General features: G+C 37.5%; 1 protein-coding gene and 1 long non-coding RNA gene across 2 annotated transcripts; both read left to right on the top strand.

Moving 5' to 3' along the window:
* Nucleotides 1-505: 505 nt before the first annotated feature.
* LOC129925763 (uncharacterized) lies at nucleotides 506-3,301 on the top strand. Its single transcript, XM_056026244.1, has one exon. The coding sequence runs from the start codon at nucleotides 506-508 to the stop codon at nucleotides 3,299-3,301; it is 2,796 nt and encodes a 931-aa protein (XP_055882219.1).
* A 10,718-nt stretch (nucleotides 3,302-14,019) lies between these two features.
* LOC129925623 (uncharacterized) lies at nucleotides 14,020-16,966 on the top strand. The gene is made up of 2 exons (XR_008777312.1): nucleotides 14,020-14,267; nucleotides 16,564-16,966. It is a non-coding gene; the product is annotated as an uncharacterized LOC129925623 (long non-coding RNA).
* Nucleotides 16,967-27,395: the final 10,429 nt, after the last annotated feature.

Genomic DNA, 27,395 nt, shown 5'->3' on the forward strand with positions numbered 1-27,395 from the left:
GTTGCATGCGGCCTTAGAACGAGTCAGTTGGAGTTCACTCCCGAAGGCCGCGGGATATACATTTGAGACCAAAAGAAAATCCGCTGCCGAGGACAAACGCAGACGCGAAAAGAAAAACTAAATCGACCACCTGCGAACAGTGGTTATGCTTGCCCTGGATGTGGCAAAATATGTAGGTCACAGCTGGGCAAGCGCAGCCATGGGAAAAACTGCATTCCTCACTAATCTTCGGACTCGAAGACAAGCCTTATAATAATATATAAACTTAATAAACTTTAAAATAAAGTTCTTATGTGAACAACTCAATATAGCCTAACTCACTAACTAATTTGAGATAGAGATGTAATATTAATGAAATCACACAAGTGAAGTGACCAGTGAAAGAAATAAAGGCAAACAGTATATTTCAAACAAAGATACTGTACATATAGAGTGTCAAACGGAGAACACATCAAAAATAAAAAATGACAAGAAAGACAAATCTTTTATGGCCATAATTCCAAACATGAATGTCAACAAAGATGAATTAATTGAGATGCAGCAAAATGATCCAACAATTTCGAACATATGCAAGAATTTATGCAACAGAATTGAAGGACCATACAGCAAAATAAATGGAGTAGCTATAAAGCATAAGAAAATAAGAAATGGAAATGAAGTGCTACAAATAGTAATACCTCAGCAATTGAGAAAAAGCATCATTGAAACATGTCATGACAGTCCCTTGGCTGGACATATGGCTTACACAAGAACACTAGAAAAAATAAGACACAACTGTTTCTGGCCTAAGATGGAGCAAGAAGTGAAGGCATATACTAAGAGTTGTGTACAGTGCATAAGAAGAAATCCAATCACAGGGAAACACAAAGCACCTCTACAAGAAACAGATACAGTAGAGACACCATTCGAAAAACTAGCCATGGATATAGCTGAACTTCCAACTGTAACAGCTAAAGGAAATAGATACATATTATCATTCATGGATTTTGCCACACGCTGGCCTGAAGCTTTCCCATTAAAACACATTGATGCAAGTACGATATGTCAGACGTTATTACTATTATTTACCATGATAGGCTTTCCTAGAACCATTGTCAGTGATAACGGAACTCAGTTTAAAGCGGCCCTAACAGCCGCATTCGCAAAGTTAACAGAAGTCAATCAAGTCTTTAGTACAGTTTACCATGCACAAGCGAACAGTATTGTAGAACGTTGGAATAAATCTATGAAGATTATGTTGGACAAAGTATGTATGGAAAACCCAAACAACTGGGATGAGATGCTACCATATATATTGTTTGCGTACCGTGAAGCCAAGAACGAATCAACAGGTTTCTCTCCATATGAATTAGTACATAACAGAAAAATGAGAGGACCATTACATTTATGGAAACAAAACATGCTTGAGATTAAAGAAGAAGATTTCCCACTTATAGTGAAGAACAAAAATCAGTTAACATATGCGGTCAAAACGGCACAAGAGAATATTAAAAGAAGCACAAAGAAACACAGAGACATTAAAAACAAAAATAGAGTGTTAAGAGAATTTGAAGAAGGAGATACAGTTTACGTAAAAATGCGAGATGAGGAAGAATTTTATGATGGTCCATATACTATTGAAAAGAAAGTAGGAAACGTAACATATGAAGTTGAGATGAATGGAATAGTGAGGAAATTACATGTCAACAAACTGAAAGGTAGCCCCAGAAGAGAACATGCTATGGTAGTACAAGGCAATGATGCGGAAGAATGTGAGATATTTGAAGATGAGACAGATAGCGAACTAAATTTTTTTCTTCATGCCTGTGCTGTATCACAACATATTGAAACACCAGCAGCAAATGAAGAGCAAGTAGAAAATGTATTGAGAGAGTACAAGGATGTGATTACAAATCAACTAGGGAGGACAAGCATAATTCAGCATAAAATCAGATTGAAAGACTATTCTGCAATAAAGAAAAAAAACTATACAATACCAACAGCATACTGTGACAAAGTTAAAGAAGAATTAAATAAGTTACTGAAGGATGGAACAATCAGAAGGGTAGATGAACAAAGTGAATATGTGTCCCCAATAGTAATAGTCAAAAAGAAAGATAACACTCTACGTGTGTGCTGTGATTTTAGAGAATTGAATAGCAAAACAGTGATTGATGCAGAACCACTACCTCTACCAGAACAGTTGATAGAAAAAATAGGAAGCTCAGAAATATTTACCACTTGTGATTTGAACCGTGGGTTCTGGCAAATAGAGATGGAGGAGAGATCCAAAAAGTTTGCCGCGTTCAGCTGCAATTTGCCAGGTCTAGTAGGAGTGTACCAATGGAATGTGATGCCATTTGGCTTGGTGAACAGTACGGCAACATTCCAAAAATGTATGGCCAAGTTGCTGGAGGGAATAGAAGATGTAGTTTTCTACGTGGATGATATCTGCATATTTTCAAAAACTTGGGAAAATCACATTAAAACTCTCAAACAAGTATTAAATAGGCTGAGGGAGAACAAGTTGACTATAGCCCCTGATAAACTACATATAGGGAAAACTAAAATAGAATTTTTAGGCTATGAAATAGGAAACAAACAAATAAGGCCTACTAGAAGCAACCTAAATAAAATAATGCAAGTTAAACCACCAGAAACTAAAAAAGACATTCAAGCCATTATAGGATTATTTAATTTTTACAAGAAATTTATTAGTAACTATACACAATTAATATCTCCTCTTTATGACTTATTAAAAGTAAAGAACAGCAACAAGGACACATATAAGAAAATAATTGCAGCTTCTAAAGAATGTAGAGAAGCAGTAGATAAACTCAAAGAAATATTTAATGATGATAAGAGATTACATATACCCAGTAAAGATAAAGTATTTGAATTATACACAGATGCATCTGACACTGCCATAGGAGCATGTCTTATGCAGAGAGATGATAAGAATAATCTGGTCCCCATAGAATATCTTAGCAGAAGATTATCCAGGGCAGAAACAAGATACAGCACCATAGAAAAAGAATGTTTAGCCATAGTGTGGTGTACACTGCGACTAAAAAGACATCTGTTAGGCAGATTTTTCCTAATATTTACAGATCATAAACCATTAACCACTCTAAATGTTAAAGCAAATACCAATAGTAGAATTACAAGATGGACCATGATCCTAGCTGATTTCCATTTTGAAATAAAACAAATAAAAGGGAAAGATAATGTTATTGCTGATTTTATGTCCAGATATATTCAAGATAATCAGAATGACTTAGATAATGATCTATGTCATGTTAGTCAAAACTTGTATTGCTAAATGTCAAAGATTTAAGATTCACACCTTAAAGTAAAAAATTATTTTTACAACCAGCTATGATGTCATGTTGTAAACATTGAGCATTATTTTGTAAACATTGAGTACTATTTGTAAACATTGAACTAGAACTAAGACTTCATTTTTTTAAAAACTCTATTTGTAAACAAACTTTGGAATTTGATTACTTCATTGTAACCAACAATTTTTTCACATTCTTTTGTCAACAAGAATAACATTTTTGTACTCAACAATGTAAACAAACATTGAATTTTTTTCCAAACTTATTCAGTACCTAGCTTAATTTTTTTTTCCATACAATGTAAACATTATTTTTTCTCATTGTATTGAGAACAACTGTGACAAATTTTTTTTCTACAGCTATTGTAAACAAGATTGCAATTTTTTACTATGTCATTTATCACAATTATATAACTTAGTCACATTTTTCAATACTATTGAAAAAGGAGATTGATTCATAATGTAACTTATTTATTAAATGTTAATTAGTGTAATGAAATATTGACATACACTTGTATTTTTTTGAAAACATTTTTGTCAAACTATTCTTATGGACTATATTTTTTTGTAACAATCATTGATGTAAACAAGAAGATTGTTGTACAAACTTTTTGATATTTCAAGTGCTGAAAGAGACACTTGATATTATTCTTTTAAATTGGACTTGCATTTTTTTTCACAACAGATTAAAATAAATACAACTAAACCATTATGATGTTATGCTTGTATGTATATGCTTGAACAAATTAATGTAACCTCAAAGATTGTATCACAACTGACACATTTTCTCAGTTGAAGTTTTTCGACAAAGATTTTTTTGAACTTTGTACTCAATAATTATTTGATAAACAATGTAACATTAAACTTTTGCCATTACTAGCTACAAATTATTTGAACTGGCATCTAGAGAAATACTTAATGGAAACATAAGGTGCATGTAAAAGCACTATGAAGGATACTTATTATTTTGATTTCATGTTGATACTTTTGATCCAATATTTTGATACTTGAATTATACATATTTACTTGTGTAATATTAATGCACAACAATTTTTTATGGAGATGTCAAACCTCATATTGAAGTAAACAGATACATTGAATTTGTAACAATGATCATTAATCAATTTAATCTTGAATTTTGACACATATTTTGAATTTTTCTATACTTATCACTTACATATTGAGACTTACTTGTAACATTTTCTACATGATTTGTACATATTGTACTATTGGTGTTAAAAAAAAACCCAGACTTCTAACATTTCTATAGTGTCAAAGATTTTTTTTATAAATAGATATTGTGAATAAAAAAAACTTGTATTAATTTTTCACATTATGACATAGGAGATTGTCATTGAAATTTTTGTCACACTTTGCACATATTATTATGAAGAAGACTTGTAAATATTGAACACATTTGAATATTGATGTATATATTAGAACTACATGTAAAGAATTATTTGAGAGGTTAAGTATTTGACTCAGACAATTATTTGAATTGCCTTACAAGAATATGATGAATTAGAGAATTTTGCCCTTGTATGAATTTTTTTTGATTCAGCAAATATTTTGTGTAACACTGTCATATTATATATTTTATTTGAAGTTTGTAGTTCTATTTGAACTCTGCAATTGTACATTTGATAGACCCCAAGAATTCCAATTGATCCTACTTATGATAATTATGTCGTCAAGCTGAAAAAAATTTCTTCAAAATTTTTTTCAAAAGGGGGGTGATAGGTAATGTCACCACCTCAAAGTTGGTGCCATAGAGTAGAAACCCTAATTCTGTATTGTGTATGTTAATTCCATATTGTGAATCTTATTCACAACCCATGTTGCACTAAGGTGAACACTTTTGACCTTAGGTGAACCAGAGAGTTAAAGGCAGTCAGTCCACATAGAGATCTTGTAGCAAGCACTTGTATTGAGTCACTTAAGATATAAGCAGTAGAGTTAGATGTTTAAAGTAGTTGGTTATAGAATAAGTACTAAGTTGTGATATTCGTATATTACTGTTGGATTAATACTGACCATTCCTGGGTCGAATTGTATGGTGTATTCACTATGTGGTGTTATATTAAACTACTTATTGTGTCTGCTACACCCAGCGTCATTTCATTATTCAGTGATTTGTAACAAGAACCCAATGTCACTACCACGCCTACATTGATAACTACAGCAACATTAATAACATAAAATCACACAGTGACATTTATAAAATAATACAGTGGCAGAAATATACTGATATTTAAACAAAATCTAGGTCACCAGAAAACAACGTCTTTACTCTTTCATGTCTCAAGATTGTCTGCAGTTTCACATTTGCATTACGCTAATTTCAACATCTTTAATACATAAACACCAATCAATCGCTTAACCTCTTCTTACCGCCACCAGAAAACACACACACACACTCTATGACACCCCTTTTTGTCAAGAAGTTGCGTCTCCCCATCCCCCAATTCAAGGTACTAACCATCCCCACCCACGGGAGAGGACCCAAAGTTTGAGAAACTCTGCATTAAAAATACTGATGATCAATAATGCAAAACAGAATAATAGTAAAAATATTCAGGGGCGTAGGATAGGAATTTTTCATCATTTGGGGGCCCGGGAGGGGCTGGACCTCTTTGGTGGCCCCTGCATTTTGCGTAATATTGAATATTTATTGTAAAAAAACACTAATTTGGGGCCCCCCTCAAGTGGGGGCTCGGGGGGATTTTACATTTCTCCCCCTCCTCCCCCATCCTTTCTACGCCACTGATAATATTCCAATATGGAATACTTCACAATTTTGTAAAAATAAATCACTTAATAAAAGATAATTAAAATTTATTTTAAACTAGAACACAAATGAACTTATTGTAGATATCTACACTCTCTAATCGGCAAAAAATATTTTACTCTCAACTAACAGTCATCTCAAATAAAAGTGACAATATTTTAATGTTGACTTTCTACTTACTAGGATCTTGAATCTAGATCTAGATCTAATTAGAGGGCGCCTATTCGACTTAAAACCAAAATTGCAAACAGCCCGCGAAAATTCAAGGTTAGGGGGAGAGTCGGCACGTACGGAAAAACCCATGGGAATCACAGCGCGCCGCTTTTTTTTTTTTTCAAAATACCACCACCCCCCTCCCAAGTTTTCAAAGTATAATGGAATCATTAGAATTTAAATAAAATATTTAAGTAATTATTTTTTTAAAACACAAAATATAAAAAAGGGATGCAAAAATTGCAAAATTAGTTCGGTTAAGAAAAGGAGGGTTCGTTCGGTTCGGTTCGTACCAAGCAGTTTCAAAGTTCGGGTTCGGTTCGGTTCGGTCATAAGTGAGGTTCGAGTTCGGTTCGTTCGGTTCGGGTTCGGTTCGTTTCCCATCTCTAATCGTGACGGACAGACCGACAAACAGACAAAACGCACAAAAATAATCTTCTTTTATTCGGATGGGGGCACTAAACAAAAAATAAATAAAATCTGATTTTTTAAAAAAGTTTAAGGAATTGGTTTAGCACCTAGTCATGTAGCGACTCTACGCTACTGCACGAAAATCGCTGCATAAAAAGTCCATTAAAAAAATGTGCGTGATATTTACATACAAAATGCATTATTAGCCTTTATAAACAAACAGAAATGTTTTCTTTTAATTTTAGCAGCTAGTTGACCAGAAAAAACATCTTTAACTATTATTTATATTTGTTGTAAACATTTTCTGTACATTTTAAAAATATATTTGACTTAGTGATACTGAAAATACACAATAATGGTCCATCTTTGTTAGCATATTGAAACATTGCCTCCCTTACAATTACGTAATTGTTTTAGAATTGGTGTATTTTTATGAAAAAATCGCTTGCATAATTAATTTTATAAATTAAACGGTTTGCTTTTAGAAAACCAAAAGTAGCCGTTGCACCTAAACTTTTCAAGCCGCATTTAATGATGAAATAATATTTTTCATATCTCTTCTAGTTTTCGAGATCTGAGTGTGACAGACGGACAGACAAATTGTTCCGTATTTTCATCTTTAAACAAATTTTAAAAATATCGACAATAGGTTGTTCAGGGCTTTAAAAAAAAGTAATTTACTAGAATTGATTACTGAAAATTACTTTTTAGACATTTATTTTTTTTGCTAAAACATAACATAGAAGTTTTGTAATTGATAAAGAAAGTTCCGGATTTTGTTTCTTACAAATCGTCGCCAGAAATTTCCGAATTTATTTAAAAATCTACTAACGCCAAATAATTGTTTGAACGCCCTCTTCTAATTAATAAACAAATAATCTTCTCATTACGAAATAATGTTTTTACGGATTTTTATGAAAAATATTTTAACTCACTACTCTCTTAAAGTACATTTAACTTTCTACCTAAAACATTAAAAAATCTAGTTATCGTTAATATTATGTTCCGATTTTTAAGGAAAACAGAATCTCTCCACATGGCTGTAGTACATCAAATTTTTTTACGAGACCATCCAAAAAATTTACTTAACGGTATTTCATTTATCTGAAATTCTCTTTTTTTTTTTTACTATTTATACAAACATACGGAACAATCTATTATATAAACTTTTCAATTGTGTTCATACCTAAAAATTATTGCGATGTTTTGAAACGTAGAATAAAGGTTAATCAATTTTTAATAACTTTTATTAGTTGTTTTTTTTTTATATCAAGATGACGGACAGACCGACTGACAGACAAAACGCAAAAAACAATGCGGCTTTGATCCTTTTTAAATAAATTCTATTAGAACTCAGTGCACCAATGTCTATGAACCCTCGTTAAATATCTCGTGTAAATAAAGACTTTTTTTTTTGGAACCGGTACTAGCCTATTGTGAGGTAATGGAATTTTTTTTCTTTGACATCATATGAATGGACTCTTTAAATGTAATGTTAAAAGAACGCACTCGGTGCACCAATGTCTATTAACCCTCGAAAAATTGCTTGTAATAATGAAAACATATTTTAGTCTAACTAAGCCGTGTGACGTAGTGTTGTTTTTTTCCTTTGACGTCACATGGAATGAATTCTTTAAAAGAAATGCTAAAAGAACGCACTCGGTGCACCAATGTCTATGAACACTCGATAAATGGTTCGTAATGATGAAGGCGATTTTTATTTTAGCTAGGCCGTGTGACGTAGTGTTTTTTTTCCTTTGACGTCATATAGAATGAATTCTTTAAATGAAATGCTTAAAGAACGCACTCGGTGCACCAAATTCAATGAACACTCGATAAATAGCTCGTATCAATGAAGGCGATTTTTAGTCTAGCTAGGCCGTGTGACGTAGTGTTTTTTTTTTCTCTGACGTTATATGGAATTAATTCTTAAAATGAAATGAAAAAAGAACTCGGTATAGTAATGTTTATTAAGCCTCGTTATGTGACTCGCGTTTAAAAAAGGAATGATATCTTGATTTAGATCTAATCTAGATTTTTTAAACTAGATCTAGATTTTTATTACAGTATATCTAGATCTGGATTTATATTCTAATTAAAATTATTTTAGAGTCTATATCCAGAATTTCTAGATCTAGTTTAGACTAAAATAGACTAGATTAAGATGTAGAATTTCAATTTCTAAACTTAAAGTGTAAAAAAAAATGTAGATTTTCATTTCCAAACGTTTTGATCAAGATTGTAAAGTTTTAATATACTAAAACTAATCTACTATTTTTTATTTAATTTAAATTTAAATTTACGGCAAATGAATCTTTGAAACATTATTACTTTTGACCATCGGATGGCTGCCTGGTCGTGCGGTTTTCGCGCTGGACTGTCGTTCAGATTTATGGATGGTCCAGGGTTCAAACCCTGCCCGCTCTCATCCCCCGTCGTCCTGCGGGAGGTTTGGACTAGGAAGTAATTATCTTCAAATCTGAAGGAACATCCGAAACATGTAAAACATTCTACATCAAAACTAAATCACCTCTTGAATATTATTTGCGAATATGCAGATCCGACAGGGATCCGACTTCGACGGAGCCGCCTCTGAGTTTGTGTAACACAAACTCTCTTTGTAATCTTTTTTTTTTACCTTTTCGTTGATATGGCCAGCAACATGAGTGTTGAAAATTAAAATAGACCGCCACCATAGAAAAATTGGGCACTACTGTCTTATTTTTTTTAATGTTAACCACAAAACAAGAATATTTTAACTCTGATTAGATTTATCTTTTTCGGAGTAGTTCAAGCGGGGAAAAAAATTTACGTTTTGCTCTACTTAATTAATTACTGATTAATGTCTGACAGCCTATCTATTGCTCAAATGAAATTATATAATCTTTATAAAATAAAGAGGTATTTCTTTTTAGCGGCCCCCGAAAGAGGAAAAGAAGCTATTTTTTTGTGTGGCCTGTCTGTCCGTATGTTCCCGTTTATATCTCAGAAACTAGAAGAGAAAATGAAAATCGGACATCGTGATATTTTAGATCATTCAAAAATCTAAAGTGAACCATCTAATTTTTAAAGTTAAATATGCAACCAGATTTTTAAAAAGTTACACCACTTTTCAATGAAAAACTTCAGGGGAGATAACTTTTTTTTAAAAAAGGTCATGGACTTCTTCATTAATAACTCAAGCTTCATTCATAGATTCGCGCATTGGTACAAAAAATTAGCATCTAAGGTCCCAATGGTAAAAGTGTCAATGGTTCATTATAAAATATATTTTTCATTTATTAACTAACTCATTGAATAGAATACTGATTCAAATATTGTTAAAAAAAACAATTTCGATACGAATTTCGTTTTAGTTATAAGTTTCAAAAATAACTAACTACTCTAGCACTACAACCTAGTTATTGGGGCCTACACTTGACAGTCTAAATAAGACTAATTAGAGCCTATATTTAGATATATTTATAATATATATATTACTAATTTTAACAAAATTTTAATTATTAAGGCAATAACTTATCTTCATACAACTTAGGGGTGCAGATTTATTTATTATGTAAACAATAGTATCACATTAAGAAATGAATCGGATATGAACAACATAGTACACCATTAGTAATGGCATTACCCGGTAACAAAAGGTCTACTATTCATGATTCAAATCTCTATACTGCATTCGACTAAAGCTTTTGATAATGTCAGTCGTGAAGGCCTTTGACCAATCATGTCAAAATTCGGCTGCCCTGATCAATTCATAACAATGGTGCGCCAATTCCATGATAACATGCAAGCAAGAGACCAAGACAACGGAGACTACTCCAAGCCTTTTCCTGTCTCAAATGGCGTGAAGCAGGGCTGTGTGCTGGCTCCAACGCTCTTCAGCATAATATTCACCGTCATGCTGAAAGATGCCTTTCGCACAGAAAGCATTGGAGTTGGCATACGATATCGCACTGACGCAAGCTTATTCAACGCTCAAAGACTCAAGGCAAGAACCAAAGTAAACTACGACTGCATCAGAGACCTGCTATTCGCTGATGACTGTGCCCTTAGTGCTGCAAACGAAGAAGACCTTCAACAAAGCCTGTCTCTCTTCACTAATGGCTGCAAAAATTTTGGCCTCACCATTAATGTAAAAAAGACAGAAGTGCTGCACCAACCTCCTCCAAATAGAGCTGTCACAGAAACAGACATTCTCATAGATCGCTAGGAATTAGCAAATGTCAAAAAGTTTGTCTATCTGGAAAACACCATATCAGCAAACGCCAACCTAAAAGATGAGGTTGACTTCCGTATTGCTCGTGCCAGTGCTGCTTTTGGCAGACTTCAAGAACAAGTGTAGCAACGAAGAAGACTCAGCATATCCACAAAACTGAAAGTTTACAGTGCTGTAGTCCTCCCGTCACTTCTATATGCATCAGAGTCCTGGACCCTATACTCCCATCACACGAAAATGTAACTCCTTCCATCTACGCAGTCTAAGGAGTATCCATAAGGTGCATTGGTCCGACCACATACCTGACACAGAAATTTTAAAGCTGTCCAACATGCACAGTATCAATGCGACAGTAAAAAGGTCCAAACTTCGATGGGCGGGACATGTAGTCCGCATGCCAAACAATCGCATTCCCAAGCGATTTCTGTACGGGGAGTTGTTTTTAAGGAAAGCGCTCCCAAGGAGGCAAATACAAGCGCTACAAAGACACTCTCAAGAGCTCCTTCAAGGAATGCGATATCAACATTCACGGCTGGGAAGCACTAGCTCACGATCGGTCCTCATGGCGAGAAGCTGTGAGTCTCGGAGTCTCAGGATTTGAAGCAAGAAGAGTGGTCAGGGCAAAAGAACGCCAAATAAACAACAAGCTGAGAGAAGAAGCAGGCCTATCTGCAACTGACACAACCCATTGGACTTTACAGCCATCTTCGAGTCCATAGGAAATGAGAAATGTGCTCATCTTTGACCACGAAGGAGGAGCTATATCTATATATATACTATTCATTATCATAACAGTGGCCTAGGTCTAGTAATTTTAAGATTAAACGTGTAAATTCTAGTCTCTATATATATAGATCAATATCTACGCTTAGATCAAGATCTACACTTAGATCAAGATCTAGACTTAGATCTAGATCTAGACTTAGATCTAATTCTAGATTAGACTTAGATCTATTTCTAGATCTACACTTAGATCTAGTTCTAAGTTACAAAGATAAAGGCACATTCCTCGTTTCATATGCTAGGACAAATGCTTTTTCTTCCCTTATCTTCTTAAACGATACAGACGTTACTTCAAAAATAAATAAATAAATTATCTAATTAATATATATATATATATATATATATATATATATATATATATATATATATGAGAGAATGAGAACGAGACAGAGAGAAAAGCTAACGACAGTTAGCGAATACGTAACAGAACTTAGGAGACTTGAGAAGTCTCATGCAATTGCACGGAGTAGGATAAAAGACAGTAGCGACCTCATGAAGACCAGATATGATTGAAGAGCAAATTCTACTGAGTTTGTAGAGCATGATTTCGTTTGGCTGTTCAACCCAAAGAGAAGGAAGGGAAGATCGCCTAAATTACAAAAGGATTGGGAAGGTCCGTATCGGATTGTGAAGAGAATCAGCGACGTGGTATACCGTATCCAGAGGGGTCCTCGAACTAAATGCATGGTGATACACGTTGATCGGTTGTACTATTATTAAGAAGAGGAGAGAGAGACAGAGTAAATTCGGGACGAACAGACATAAGAAGGAGGCAGTGTAATGACCATGTTCAGTAGTGATTCTATGGCTGCGCACCCTGGAATGAACTGCCTGAGCTAGCCAGGAAAAATTTGTGACTTGGCAGAATTTAGGTCATTGGTTAATATCCATGACTATATGCATGACGCGTAGGACGTAATCATCTTATTTTTTGAAGTAACGTCTGTATCATATAAGATAAGATAAGATAGACAGTAGATTTAAATCTAAAACTAGGTATAGCTAGATCTATGTCTAGTTTTTTTTTTTGACAAATGACATTGGAGATATACATTTTTATGTTGCGAGGAGAATGTCTGGTCCAAGTAGACTCGGGTATGCTATTCTGCCTCAACGTGGCACTCGGATGGAAACGATCGCTAGAGGGAGTGATTAGGCTAAATGAATAGCAAAACAAAACTCCTGTGGGAGTGTCCAAGGGAATGCGAGAGCTTTCCCATTGCACGGTGCAGATTTGAAAGAGAGCTCTGACGTCCCTGTCGATAATCCATGAGCCGTTCCTCAAGGGACCGTTACACCAATGACGAGTCCTGCACGGTTAGCTTGGTACAACATAGGAAAATGGCGAATGTTCCCGGTGTACTCGGCTTTCGGCCATGCATTCTAGTCCATGCGCCCGGAGTGCCAGATATATCGGAAATAGCAATGCTTTGCATAGGCATTGACTTGGATCTCTTCCAGACAGAAAGGTTGTTCAACCAGGCTTACAAGCCTAGAGCTCGAAGAGCCTTCGGTTCAGCTCTTTTGACAATCAAACGGTCCAAGTAGACTTAATCGAAGTCTTTCAAGTCATTTCTTGCTAGCTCACTACCTAACTAAAATAGGTCAAGAATTATTTTTTTTTGTGTTGCCAATTTATCTAATTTTGTAAAAAGAATAAATATTTTTTAGTTTTTTTTTATTACATGTTACATTCTATTCATTTTGAATGTATGGATAAGGTTAATTATTATTATTTTAAAAAATATAAGTGTACACTAAATGATTTATGAAAATGCTGTGGTTGAGTGGTTAAGCACTTGGAACCAGACGTCCCGTGTTCGAATTCTGGTGAAAACTCTAGGTGACCACTTCGAAGGCCGATTTTTAGTTTGTGTTTCCACACAAACTGTTTTTGTAACCTAATTAGTTTTTATTTTTACTTTTTTTTGTTTAAGAAAATTCGTCGACATAATGATTTGGTAATACTAGGAGAAATTCGACAAGAATCACGATTAGAAAGGTCTTGTTTAAAAAAGTTTTGAGTGGATATAGTTGCTGACTCCTTGATTAAAAATAGAACACATTTTCAAAGGTCTTCCTTAGAAGATGAAACAACGCCTTTAACTTCAATTTATTTGAATGGTTTATTTAAACGTTGAGATTCTACTACGTTCAAACTGAAATCCTAGATTTAAATCTAAAATTAAAATAAAACATTTTTTCGTCACATGAAAAGTAAATTACCCCCTTCACCAGTTGTCAGCCCGATGCGCCACCTTGCAGGACATACCGCTCACCTAGGTGGGGTGGGGAAGGCTTATCCTCCTACTCCATTTTTCGAAACTCAGTTTTATATCTTATTTTTTAACATGGATTTCTTAACTTTTTAAAAAAATTGAACTAGGGCAGCTTTGCCACGTGGCGCTGCAAACGAAAATTTTAGGATAAAAGGGGCTCCCGTAGAATTGCAAAGCTTATCAAACTTTTGGACTCAGACATTGTGTGTATATCAGCTGTAGTTTCAGGGCTACTGCATCTACATTACATAAAATGAAGTTCGTATATTACTTTAAATTTATTTAATATACTAAATTGTTCTAAAATGTTTAAAAAAATGTTTTATATGTTTCGGATGTTCCTTCAGAGTTGAAGATAGTTTACTTCCTAGTCCAAACCTCCCGCAGGACGACGGGGGATGGGAGCGGGCTGGGTTTGAACCCTCGACCGTCGATAAATCCGAACGACAGTCCAGCGCGCAAACCGCACGACCAGGCAGCCATCCATTCTATATACTCTTACTGTCAAATTGATATATATATATATTCTCTCTGTCTCGCTCTCATTCTCTCTTTCATATATATATTTCATGGGCGTAGACAGGGTGGTTCTTGAGGTTCAAACCCCCTGATTTCGTTGCTTTCCCAAGCGTAGGACAAATACAAATCAATGAAAGTAGAAATAAAGATGTAAACTCAGAAATACAAGATAAAATTAAAGAAAACAATCCAGCTTACTCCTTGGGAAAGACCACTAATCTTAAAATGAAGGAACTAGATGAATCCCTAAAAGTCCTCAAACCAAAACAAGCCCCAGGCCCAGACAAAATTTCTAATGACATGCTTCTTCACTTGGGTCCTGAAGCCAAAAGAAAACTGCTACAAATATTCAATGCTAGCTGGAAATCTGGCAGAATTCCAAACATCTGGAAGAAAGCCATTATGATCCCTATACTAAAGCACGGCAAGCCAAGAAATAAACTGGATAGCTACCGTCCCATCAGCCTCACTAGCTGTACTTGCAACTGATGGAAAGAGTGATAAATAGCAGGCTCACATGGATCATTGAGTCAAATAACCTACTCACTGAAGCCCAGGCTGGCTTTAGAAAAGGCAGATCAACAGAAGATCAAATCGCCTTCATCACACAAGAAATAGAAGACGGCTTTCAAGAAAAGAAACCAACAACAATTGTGTGGGTTGACTTAGAAAAAGCATTTGACAAAGTCTGGGAACAAGGTCTCTTACTCAAGCTAATCCAGCATCACATATCCCACAGAATGTACACCTGAATAAAGGAATATCTAAATAATAGAAAAGCCTTAGTTTGCATCATAGACTATATATAAACAGGACTGCCAACTGCGCGCACCACGCCTATATTATTCAATTAAATAAGTCCCGTACACCGAGGCGTCCTTGGTTGCAGGGTAGTGTTAGTAGAATGACTTCCGGTGAATTAATTTACTATATGAAGAAACCATCACTTTTACACCAAATGATGAATGGAAAATCAGGTGTTTGCTTACCTTAGAGATCTAATCATAATTGTGTTAACAACATAAGCCAGATTTTACAACATATGATAATGATGATGAAATTTTAATACTACTTATTATAGCGTTATGTTCTAACATTATTAATATTATGAAGTAGGCCCTAATTTGAATATCCTTTTATAAGCAACCTATACCATATTTAAATTAAATATCTACATGCATACATAATTCTAAAAATTAGATGGTTCACTTTGAAAAAATAAAAAAGTAGCCGTTGCATTAGAACTTTGAATGATCTAAAATATCATGATGTCCATTTTTCATTTTCTCTTCTAGTTTATGAGATATAAATGGGACGGACGGACGGAGAGACAGGCCCCACAAAACTAATAAGCGTCTTTTTCTCTTTTGGTGGCGCTAAAACAATATGAAATTAGTGTATGTCAATGAAAGGTTTGATGGTGTAATACTGAGTTCTTGCTTCCTGAAGTACTCTAGACACGGGACAAGACAAATAGTACAAACCGACCTAAGTCCGTTTCAGCAGACAAACATGAAGTTTATTTTACTACAATAATAATACACTGCACTCCTTGTTAGTGCTACAAGTCAAGAAATAATAAACAATCCTATTCGCATAACAGCGGCATCAAAAGTATCCAATACGTTAACAACAAATCACGTCCGCATCACAGCGGGTAACACTGTGCAGAAATATAGATTAACTAATACATGTCTCAAAAGACCACTGGCAACAACTGCCCATAAGTTACTTTCTAACTGAAATTACTACAGACTTTTCTAAGTCGCCACTGTCCGTTGCGGACTAAAATATTACTTGACCACACGGTCCAAAGAATAACACTTGACTTCTAACTTGACTTCACTTGTCTGCTTGACTTGATTGACTGACCTCTAAGTCTAACATTATTCATTCTACTTCCTGTTTTCTACATCAGGAATTCCACGTGTCTTTTAAACTATTAACATGACGTGAACTTTAGATCATGCAATGTCAACTAAGACTGTGACAGTGTAAAACATTTAAAAATGGCTCTCTTTTATATTTTTTTCAGGTACCTCATGATGCGTTCAACGCTGAAGCTTTTATGCATTTTGTATTTTAGCATTCAGATTATTCCATTGATGGGTATTTTAAAAAAAGAAGCACCTAACACTGATCACGATTTTGATCGTCCTGGATGCAGTGAATTATTTGCTATCTATGATGATTGTCTAATAAATGGCAAAGATTGCTTTTATCCATATTTGAAAATGAACTTAGCATGTATTCCACAATCAGAACGCTGTTTGGCAGCAGCTCAAAAAATGATGGAGGTAGGTTGCGTGAAGTATGACGATGATACTTTCAACCCCCAAAGTTGCAAAAGTGGAGAACTTTTTAAAAATTTTGATACATTTTGTATTCATCATAATGGATAAACAGAAAAATAAATAAATCATATGATGTCTGTAAAATTGTGTTTTTTAAATTAAATATATTTTGTTATTCTATACATATATATATATATATATAGAGCAGCTTCAGAACGAGACAGTTGGAGTTCACTTACAAAGGCAGCGGATAAACATTAGAGTCTAAAAGAAGGTATCTGGTAATTTAGGCACCGGATATTTAGGCACCGGATATATAGGCACGCGGATATTTAGGCACCCGGAAATTTAGGCACAGGATAATTAGGCACTTTTTGACAAGGCGGAAAATTAGGCACAGGATGATTAGGCACTCTTTTATTAGCGACCTTAATTTTGAAAAAAATTAGAAAATGTTAACGTATATGTTATCCTTAGGCTATGGGCTTTCGGTGACGTTATAATAAATAGCAACTATAACGATTCTAGCTAAAGAAAAGCTGACAAAATGGGGAAAAAAATGACAATCATGACTCCTGAGTCATTATATAATATAGACATCACAGGATTCTGGGGAGGGGAGGTAGAGATGATTCTCCGCTCATTGCTTCCCTCCATCACCAACCCCTTTAAGGTTGACTGGTAGATTTTTTAAATTGATGATTATGCCATCTTTGAGCTCCACTTGATTGCAGAAAGAACTCTAACAACTTAATGAACAGGAAAAACACTATAGTAGTCTTTATAAAAATTGAGACTTAGTAGTCACAGAAGCAGCTTTTATACAGTGGCCTGCTGAAAGAGGCCACGAACACTGGACCACAAATCGACTTTGATGTAGCTGGATAAAAAACGTTTATAGCATCGGCATGATATTTCGCATGTCGCGGAAACGACTCGATACATTTCGAACCCAGGAGTCTCACAGGATCAACAGGTGGACCCAATTCGTTTGAGATACCCGCCCGTGTAAAGGAGCCTGATTCATTGTTTTATCATAAACTGTCAACATACTCATCTTATTAAGAACTCTAAAGATTTCCATCTGTTATAAGCAGAATGAGTATTCTGTTTATAAAAGATGAAAAGAGACCAATATTCCAAAAAATAATATAGGAATTTTCAAATCATCTGTCTTTTAAATAAACTCTTTATTTTTTTAAATTTCAAATTTATATTTTATCGCGATTTCTAGCCATTTTGCGGCAAGGTTTTCCAGCTTGTTAATTATTAAGTCCAAATTCAGAGGCAGACTTGTTACAGATATTGACATTCGTTGTTTCGAATGAATTCCTGACCTGGTGGAAGAGAAACAACCTCAACCTTCATACTATCATTGGCTGGAACGTGTATAGTTTGAATACGCAATAGAAAAGAAAATAAATGCGAGTCTGAATAATAACACTTTTCAAAAATTTTATTATGATCACAATTTTATTGATTTGTAAACGAAAAAAAATACGGTTTGGGGTCGCCGCCTAGTGGGAAATTATATTAGGGGGTCGCGGAACTAAAAAGGTTGAGAACCACTGCTCTACCAGGACCGACGTGTCATGGCCGACTAACCTGAGATGAACTCCTATTGAAAAATCAGAGCAGGAAGGACTAGTCCTCCCGTAGTGCTCTGGCAAGAAACTTAGCCGTCCGGCGTAGTGCCTCATAGCTACCATACAAGTCGAGTGACTGCACAGGCAAGTCCCCCCTTAGCTCGCGGAGCTGGGGACACTCGTACAAGACATGCGACACTGTTTCGACGCTCTCTCCACAGTGACGGCATCGGGAGTCAAAGTTAGTGCGGAACCGGGCAAAGTATGCCCCAATAGGACAGTGTTCCGTCCTGCACTGCGCAACTATTGACTGCTCTGACCTCCTCAGTCGCCACCATGGATCGTCGCGATCTGGGTGACGCATGCGCTGCCAGACACCACGTGCTCTGTTGGATTCCTCCCAGGACTTTAACCACTTCTCATGAATGAGTGCTCGGATTTGTGCCGTTGCTTGTAAGTACGTGCTTGGTGCTTCGAGGTGTGTGGCTGCCATTGCACCCTCCCTTGCGAGGGCGTCTGCCGTTTCATTGCCCCTCACGCCGCAATGTGAAGGCGCCCACTGCATATAAACGACAGCTCCAATAGCTCGGCGGATGTTATCTGCGGCGCCGATTGCCTCTTCTATTACGGGCGACCCTCCCCCGCCGCCACCCATAACTAGGAGACTGGAGCGAGAGTCAGTGACCAACACCACCGTAGTGGCGCTAGTCTCGCGTTGGAGCATTCGGGCCCTAATGGCCTCGAACGCCCTAGTTATCCCTGTAAGTTCGGCATCCATGGAGCATGCAGCGTAGCCGCATGGACCAGAGAGCCTATCTGGTTCAGTCCGGTCGGGGTAGACAATAAGGGCCCCATACCCCGATCTATCGGGGTCCCTCATTACCGACCCATCGGTATAACAGAATATGGCATCTGATGGGTAGGATTTTATGGTTATGGATGCCAAATTTTGGAGAATGGCAGGTGTTAAGCGCCTCTTGGTGGCTCCCTCTTGCCCTAACAGGGACAGGTTTATTTGTGGGGCCGGCAATCTCCTCCACGGAGGGCACGTACTGATTCTTCTAATAGGAATTCTATCAGTGGAGAGTCCAGCTGTATTTGACAAATTGGCCGCTATATGTAGGAACGATCGCATTTTAATGCGGTTCCTCTCTCTCCACTGTCGCACTAAAATTGAGGTGGGTAGCCTAGAGTCGCCCCTTTTATAGCGCTCGTAGGCCGTAAGTACTGCCCTCTCCCTCCTAAGATATAAGGGTGCCACGTTTGTAAAAATTTCAGCAGCGTTTGTTGGGCTTGTCCTAAAGGTGCCACAAATGAATCGTAGGGCCTGTGCTTGTACCCGGTCGAGTGATTCGAGAGCAGTTTTACTAGCGTATACTTGAACTGTATAGCTGTATTCAATTTGTGATCTGACTGCCCCTAGATACAATGTGCGTAGCATGTCAGCTTTGGCACCCCACTTTGTGCTGGCCAGCTTTCTTAATAACGCTAACTTCTCCGAGGCTTTTCGTTCAACTTCCTGGACGTGCTGGAGCATTGACAGTTTTCTATCCAGGGTCACCCCTAGATATTTTGGCGTATTTTCACGCTGGAGTCGCAGCCCACCGAGTTGAAGCTCGAATGGAGCCTTAAGGATGTCGATTCCTAGGCTGAACAGGGACCAGGTCGTTTTGGCAACGTTTATCTGAATCTGCCATTTGTCGCAATACGAGGAGATGGTATGGAGGTCTGCTTGAAGTGCCGCCTGTATTTGGTCGGCTTTCTTCCCGGTTGACCAGAGGACAATATCGTCAGCATATAGCAGTTTTTTGGACCGTAGTGAGCTGGGCAAATCATTAAGAAAGGCTATGAAAAGTGTACAGGACAGGGCAGAGCCCTGAGGCAGGCCATTAAGTTGTTGTTTTGGATGGCCGACTAACAGTCCCGGTCTCCATTCTATACGGTCTTGAACTGCCGTTTTCTTACACACTGTGTCTGGTCCACGCAGGCCTATAATCAGATGACTATAACACTCGTCATATTTGCGTGCAAAGTTCATACCAGTACTGTCCTTTGTCTATCGACAGCCCTTGACCTGTGTGATTGGCCTGAATTGTGTGTGTCAGTAGGCCGCACACACATTAACCCTTTTGCGCCGCCAATAGGGTTACAACAATATGTTTACCTGCGACATTAAGCCTTGTTTAATTAGTTTAATTGTATACCTGGAGGTTATACCTAATAACCTAGGAAATGCAAATAGGGGCCAGCACATATTTAACACTGATCTGTTGATCTAAAATACCTAAATCTAGCTATAATTCTAATTGCACACACTTAGCTATACCCGCTAATAAGTAATGTTAACTGATCATGCATGTTTGACTCTTGAGTCATATTTGTATGTTAAATAGGTAATGTTTTAAGTTTTAATATGACTGCCTGGTATGGCAATCTGAGGTTAGAAATAAAACTAAACTCCATAGAATCCTAAATGCTGCTGGTAAAGTCATTGATAAAAAACAAACCCCATTTGGGCAGCAGTTTGAAAGAAACATCCATAAAAAAGCAAATAAGATTCTAGAAATAAAAAATCACCCTTTGTGTCAGGCTTTGTGATTTTGCCATCACAAAAGAGATACAAGACACCGATAGCAAAGACAAACAGACACAGACACCCTTTTTTACCCCTTGCAATCAAATCCTTAAATAGAAACAATTGATATAAACTTTTTTTGGTATGTAAATTATGAGTGAATCAGGTATGAATGTACATATTTTTTCATAGTTAGGGGCCTACTATGTTTTGTTTGTAAGACAAATTTCCTCACGGACAATAAAGATTATTATTATTATGTAAGAAATGAACGAGTAGTCATTCTCTGGCGCTGTCGAGTTTCGCTAAAGAGAAACAAAATCCATCGTAGTCACTATAACAGTTTCCACTGAGGAATTTTCTGGTGATGTGTCAGGTCTGCATCAGTACCGCCCTCTGACAGGCAACGAGGATGTTCCTAGGAATGTTAAGGGCTTGAAGGTGTCTGTGAGGTCAGTTGTTATTATCCCCTCGGTTGATATATCCTGTGGCATTTTACGTCTCGAGAGACGATCTTTTCCCTTTGCAACTTCTTGTGTGACTAAAGAGGCCAATCCTTGATACACAGCTGCGATCGCAGGTTGGGCATATATAATCACCAGGCGCCGTTGCATTTTCACCCTTCTTTCTGCTTCTGTTGTGAATGACATCTGCAATCTGTGACCCTTCCTTTATGCTCTCTCTCCATGTGGATCTGTCCAGTGCCACCTCTTCCGAGTTGCCAGTGTCGATTTTGAAGAGCTTCATGTCGCGTTTGCATACATCCGTATAACGTAAAAGTGGGCGACCAGCGGCTCTCCTGCCTTCTATTAGATCGCCATACAGGATGTCCTGTGGAAGTCGACCTACTGGCATTCTACGAACGTGGCCAAGCCAGCCAAGGCGTCTGCTGCTGATAACAGAGCGGATGTCCTGGCATCCTGCTCTATGTAGCACTTCCTCATTGGTTATCTTATCTTGCCACCTTATTTTAAAGATCCGCCTTAGGCATCGGAGGTGGAAGACATTCAGCTTTTTTTCCTGCCATGAGTAGGTTGACCATGTTTCACTTCCGTACAGCAAGGTGCTCAACACACAGGTCCGGTAGACTAGGGCTTTAGTACTGCTAGTCAGCAATATGTTGTCCCAGACTCTTTTCTGCAACCGTGACATGATGGCCATTGCCTTGGCTATCCTGTTGTTTATGTCTTTTTATCCAGTAGAGTGTTGTTGGATATGATGGAGCCAAGGTAACTAAAGTGGGGTTGCTTCGGAGTCATATTTGCGTAGAAAGGAAACTAATTGATTGCTGGAGGCAAGCAGTTTTGATCGTATTGTTAAAACTTGCATCTTACACAATTTGAAGATGTTCTGCAATCCACGCCCCTCATCCTTCCTGGGCAGGTATAACCTTATGGTGGAGGACTTGGGGTGTAGTCATCGAAATTTGGTTAGTAATTTTCTAGTGAGTCTGTCAAAGTCATGTAGGTCGGTGTCAGTCCATTTGATCACACCGAACGTATAAAGGAGCACTGGGACGGCCCAGCTGTTTATGAGTTTACTGACAGTTTGGTGTTGAGGATTTTTTAAAACTCTTTGCTTATATTTACCAAGAAAGTTCTCTTTTAATTTCTTATGGTTTATCTTGGCATTCTGGTTTATTCCAAGATATTTATAAAGAGAGTAAGAGTTCAATTCCTCGATGCCTTGAAATGCTTTCACGTGCTGAAGTATTGCTTTTAGCTGGCTCCAGTTACTCACTGGATCATCGTCCTGATGCTTTCGAAGATAGATCAGCCTCGAGTAGAACACTGAAGCGTTCTCATACGTCAGCCAGCTTTTTGAAATTTAGCTTTTTTGCCCTAAGCAGGCCATCTTTTTTAACCATCTTGATGGTGATGTTCAGCTTCGTCCGGACACAACGATGGTTCGTGTAACAGTTGGCACTGGTCATCACTCTAATGTGAACCACATCCCTGACATTACACTGTCTCACTATTATGTAATCCAAAAGGTGCCAGTGTTTTGAGCCTGGGTGCATCCACGTGGTTTTGAAACGGCTTTTTTTGTTGAAAAAAAAAACGTGTTGGTTATCGCAAGATCTGCTTCAGAGAAGAGTTCCAACTGGAGCCTGCCGTTATCGTTGCAGTTGCCAATGCCATGCCTACCTAAAACACCTGGCCAATCGCTGTAGTCGTTCCCCACTCGAGCGTTGAAGTCACCCATGATAATAGATTTGTCAGTAATGTCCACCTTGCACAGGACTCTCCTCAGGTCATCGTAGAATCTTTCCTTGGTTTCAGGCTCTGCCTGCAGCGTGGAAGCGTAAACACTGATAATAGTGACGTATCTAGAGCCATCTAACGGTAGTCTGAGCGACATCAGTTTGTCTGAGTGACCAACAGGGATACCTAGTAGTTTATTTGCAAGAGTTTGTTTTACCATAAAGGCCACCCCCAATTGCCTGTGCTCCTCAGGGCCTCTTCCCAATCAGTATAGGTTGTAGCCAGCCCCTCTTTCAGTCAGTGACCCTTGGCAACTATGTCTACATCTAGCCGAGCCAACTCTAATGCCACCAATGCAGACTTCCGTTGAAGGCATTCACTTTTGTTGCTGTTCTGCAGTGTGCGGACATTCCAGCATGTGACTTTTAAGGGGTATCCTTTTATCGACTCGTTTGGGACTAGTCATTTATGGGTCAATTACTGCATTGCAATGGTGCCCTTTCTGATCAATTGCCAATAGAAAATGGCGTGAAGCAGGACTGTGTACTTGACCCTACTCTATTCGCTATCTTCTTTGGTGAAGTTCTGGGTCAAATTTAGGCAGAGATTGCTCGAAGGCATCTATATCCGGTCTCGTTCTGACGGCAATGTGTTCAATCTTCGACGTCTACAATCCCATACAACAACAAAGGAGACGGTCATAACGGAGCTTCTCTATGCTTGCGCCCTGCTAGCTCACAATGAACATGACCTCCAGAACGCGGTAAACGAATTTGCACACGCTGCCGCCTTTTTCGGTCTATCTATAAACCTCGGGAAAACAGAAGACATGTTCCAGAAGTCCCCAATGAAACATACTCAGCACCAAGGATCACAGTAAACGGGCAGCCCCTTATCATGGTAGACCTCTTCACATATCTAGGTAGTATAGTGTCAAATGAGGCTTACTTTCATGGGAAGTTGATAACCGTCTGGCCAGGGCTAGTAGCGCTTTTGGACGCCTTCAGGCGAGAGTCTGGAAGAACAAATCGCTCCGCCTGACTAAAAAATCAACGTGTACCAGGCAGTGGTTCTCTCAACCCTTTTATATGGCTTTGAGACATGGACACAATACAGAAAACAACTCAAACTTCTTGAACGCTTTCACCAAAGACGCTTGCGCTCCATCATGAACATACGATGGCAGGATTGCACTACAAACAGCGATGTCCCTGCCAACGCCGGTATGGACAGTATAGAGGGACTTTTTATGGTCCGACAGTTACGCTGGGCAGGGCACGTATTCAGTATGGGAGACGAACGTATGCCAAAGGCAGTCTTTTTTTTTGTGAGCCAAAAGGTGATCGACGTAACAGAGGCGCCCCACGGAAAACGCTTCAAAGACCATGGCTGACATAGAATAGAGCCCCTAGTTGCACGCGCCCTCAGAACGAGACAGCTGGAGGTCTCTCACGAAGGCCGCGGGATACACATTTGAGACCAAAAGAAAATCCGCTGCTGAGGACAAAGTCAGACAGCGAAAAGAAAATCTAAATCGACCACCTGCGGACAATGGTTATGCTTGCACCTAATGTGGCAAAATATGTCGGTCACAGCTGGGGCTGCGCAGCCACGGGAAACACTGCATTCCTCACTAATCTTAGGACTCGAAGACAAGCCTTAGTATTATTATGTTGGAAACATAATTCTTATGATATACTGTATGACTTAGCAACACACTGGGCAGGGCACGTATTCAGTATGGGAAACGAACGTATGCTAAAGGCAGTCTTTTTTTTTTTGTGAGCTAAAAGGTGATCGACGTAACAGAGGCGCCCCACGATAACGCTTCAAAGACCACTGCTGACATAGAATAGAGCACCTGGTTGCATGCGGCTTCAGAACGAGACAGCTGGAGGTTACTTACGAAAACCGCGGGATACACATTCGAGACCAAAAGAAAATCTGCAGCCAAGGACAAACGCAGACGGCGAAAAGAAAATCTAAATTGACCACCTGCGGACAATCGTTATGCTTGCCATTGATGTGGCAAAATATGTAGGTCACAGCTGGGGCTGCGCTGCCACGTGAAATACTGCATTCCTCACTAATCTTAGGACTCGAAGACAAGTCTTAGTATTATAATGTTAAAAACATAATTCTAATGATATACTGTATGACTTCGCTACACGCAATGCTCGTAACGTAATACTGTGCGTAGTAAAGAAGAAATAAAATGCAAAGACGAATTTATTGTCTAATACAAACTTTTAGTTTTTACTTATTATCCGTATCCCTACCAAAACTTGGCTCCGCGAAATTTGTTTCGCATAGGGCTCGACATCAGTTAAGTCCGGCCCTGCTATTTAGTGACGGGCGAATACTACATGTTTCTCCCCCCCCCTCTTTTTTGTTTTTGCCTCTTAAGCAATAAAAGAGAATACATATATATATATATATATATATATATATATATATATATATATATAATACATAATATATATATAAATATATAATATATACATAATTTAATAATTAAAGATAATGCTTTTAACTAGGTACATTATATTTTTAAATTTTAAATATCACTTTGGCTTCGTCTTTGTTTTACAAGTGAACAGACTTCTGTTCTTAAGTGTTCGTTGCCTACAACAGCTTTAGGCTGGGTTATGTTGACTTTAAAACTAAGGGGAGTTTAGCAGGCTATCCACAAACAAGAGGCTGTGTCAGAGCAGCTTTTAGAATGATGGAGAGAGGATGTGAGCAGTATAATCGTCCGTCGTTAAATCCTCGACATAGCCGTGATCGTAAAATTTTATAGACGTTTTAATAGATAGTGTATTCACTATTTCTGAATTAACAGATACATTATTGATACAATATCTCTAAAATCTGTTAAATTTTTTTTAGAATTTGCTTTTTCTATACACAGATAACAATAGACTTAGAATAACAACTACGATTTAAAAAAAAACAACAACAAGGTTATAAAGGTTATAACCTACCAATGATACTTAAATTTTTCCATGTTTTGGAAGGAAATTTAAGATGGACAGACTGACACACAAAGTACACAACACTAATAGCAGCTTTTCTCTTAACGGGGACAGCTAAAAATGTTGCAATATGTGGCGTGGGCAGCAGCGGGTGACACAAAAATGGGGGTGACACCCATGTGAGAAAAAATCATTCTTGTAAAAGCAAAAAATTTTGAAACACAATTATTAGTGGCTAGATACCCGAATATGATTATGCCAAATTAATATATTTAGATCCATATTGCTTATTCTTTTCTGCTTCAAATAGTAGGCCTATTGGATAACACTACATCACAATGAATAAAACATTACAACATAATCTATATGAACAGCAAAGTTTGAAACTGTACTTTCAGCTATGTACCAGCTGCATGAAAACAAACATGTTTGTAAAGTAAAACTGTTTCGTCAAAGATATTAAAAAGTACGTTACATCAGGAGACCAACAGAGAGTCAGTGTTTATCAAATGATGAATGTCTTCATGCATTAAGTATTCCCAAAGTACCACGGAGCATATTGTTGTAACTCTGTTCCCTCGCTGATATACATGGTGCGCATAAGCACACTGTTCCACACTAGCGTGGAAAATAGAAGGGAGGAAATATATACTCGATGGTGAATGCCGGCTTATTTTGAAAAGAACAAACCAGATCTAAGAGAACCTGACATCCTGTTGGTGTGTGTGTGTTATTTGTTTTAATCATTAAATCATTATCAATGTTATTCTTCGTCTGTTGAGTAAAGTGGGCGACTGTCAATCAAAACAAGAACGGAGCGGTACAAAAACTCGTTCGTACCTCACTCGGTCAGACTCTATCACCGCCACTCATTGATCAGGAAACATGAAATGCACCAAGATACCTGTTTGTAGTCGCTGAATGAACTCTTTATGTTGTCTGTTGTATTTAAGTGTATTTTTCTGTTGTGTTGTCTTTATATGAGAAACGAGTCCTTGTAATCACAACAAATTTCCGTAAGGATCAATAAAGCAGTCTTAGTCTTAGTCTTTCTTGAATTTACAACAATATGAAGAATATTCATTGTCCTTTGAACAATGGAAAGTATCGACTGTCGCACTGAGGATAAAGAAAACAACAACAAGATTACGAAGGAAGTATTACCGATCCATCGAATATTCAAGCTATAGTCTTGTTTTGATCGTTTAAAATAATACAATTTTAAAAATCATT

The sequence above is a fragment of the Biomphalaria glabrata genome, chromosome 4 (genome assembly GCF_947242115.1).
Source record: "Biomphalaria glabrata chromosome 4, xgBioGlab47.1, whole genome shotgun sequence".
Lineage (NCBI taxonomy): Eukaryota > Metazoa > Mollusca > Gastropoda > Planorbidae > Biomphalaria > Biomphalaria glabrata.

Bases quoted from the DNA above. Each gene is read 5' to 3' on its own strand.
- LOC129925763 (XM_056026244.1), top strand. From the start codon at position 506: ATGAATGTCAACAAAGATGAATTAATTGAGATGCAGCAAAATGATCCA.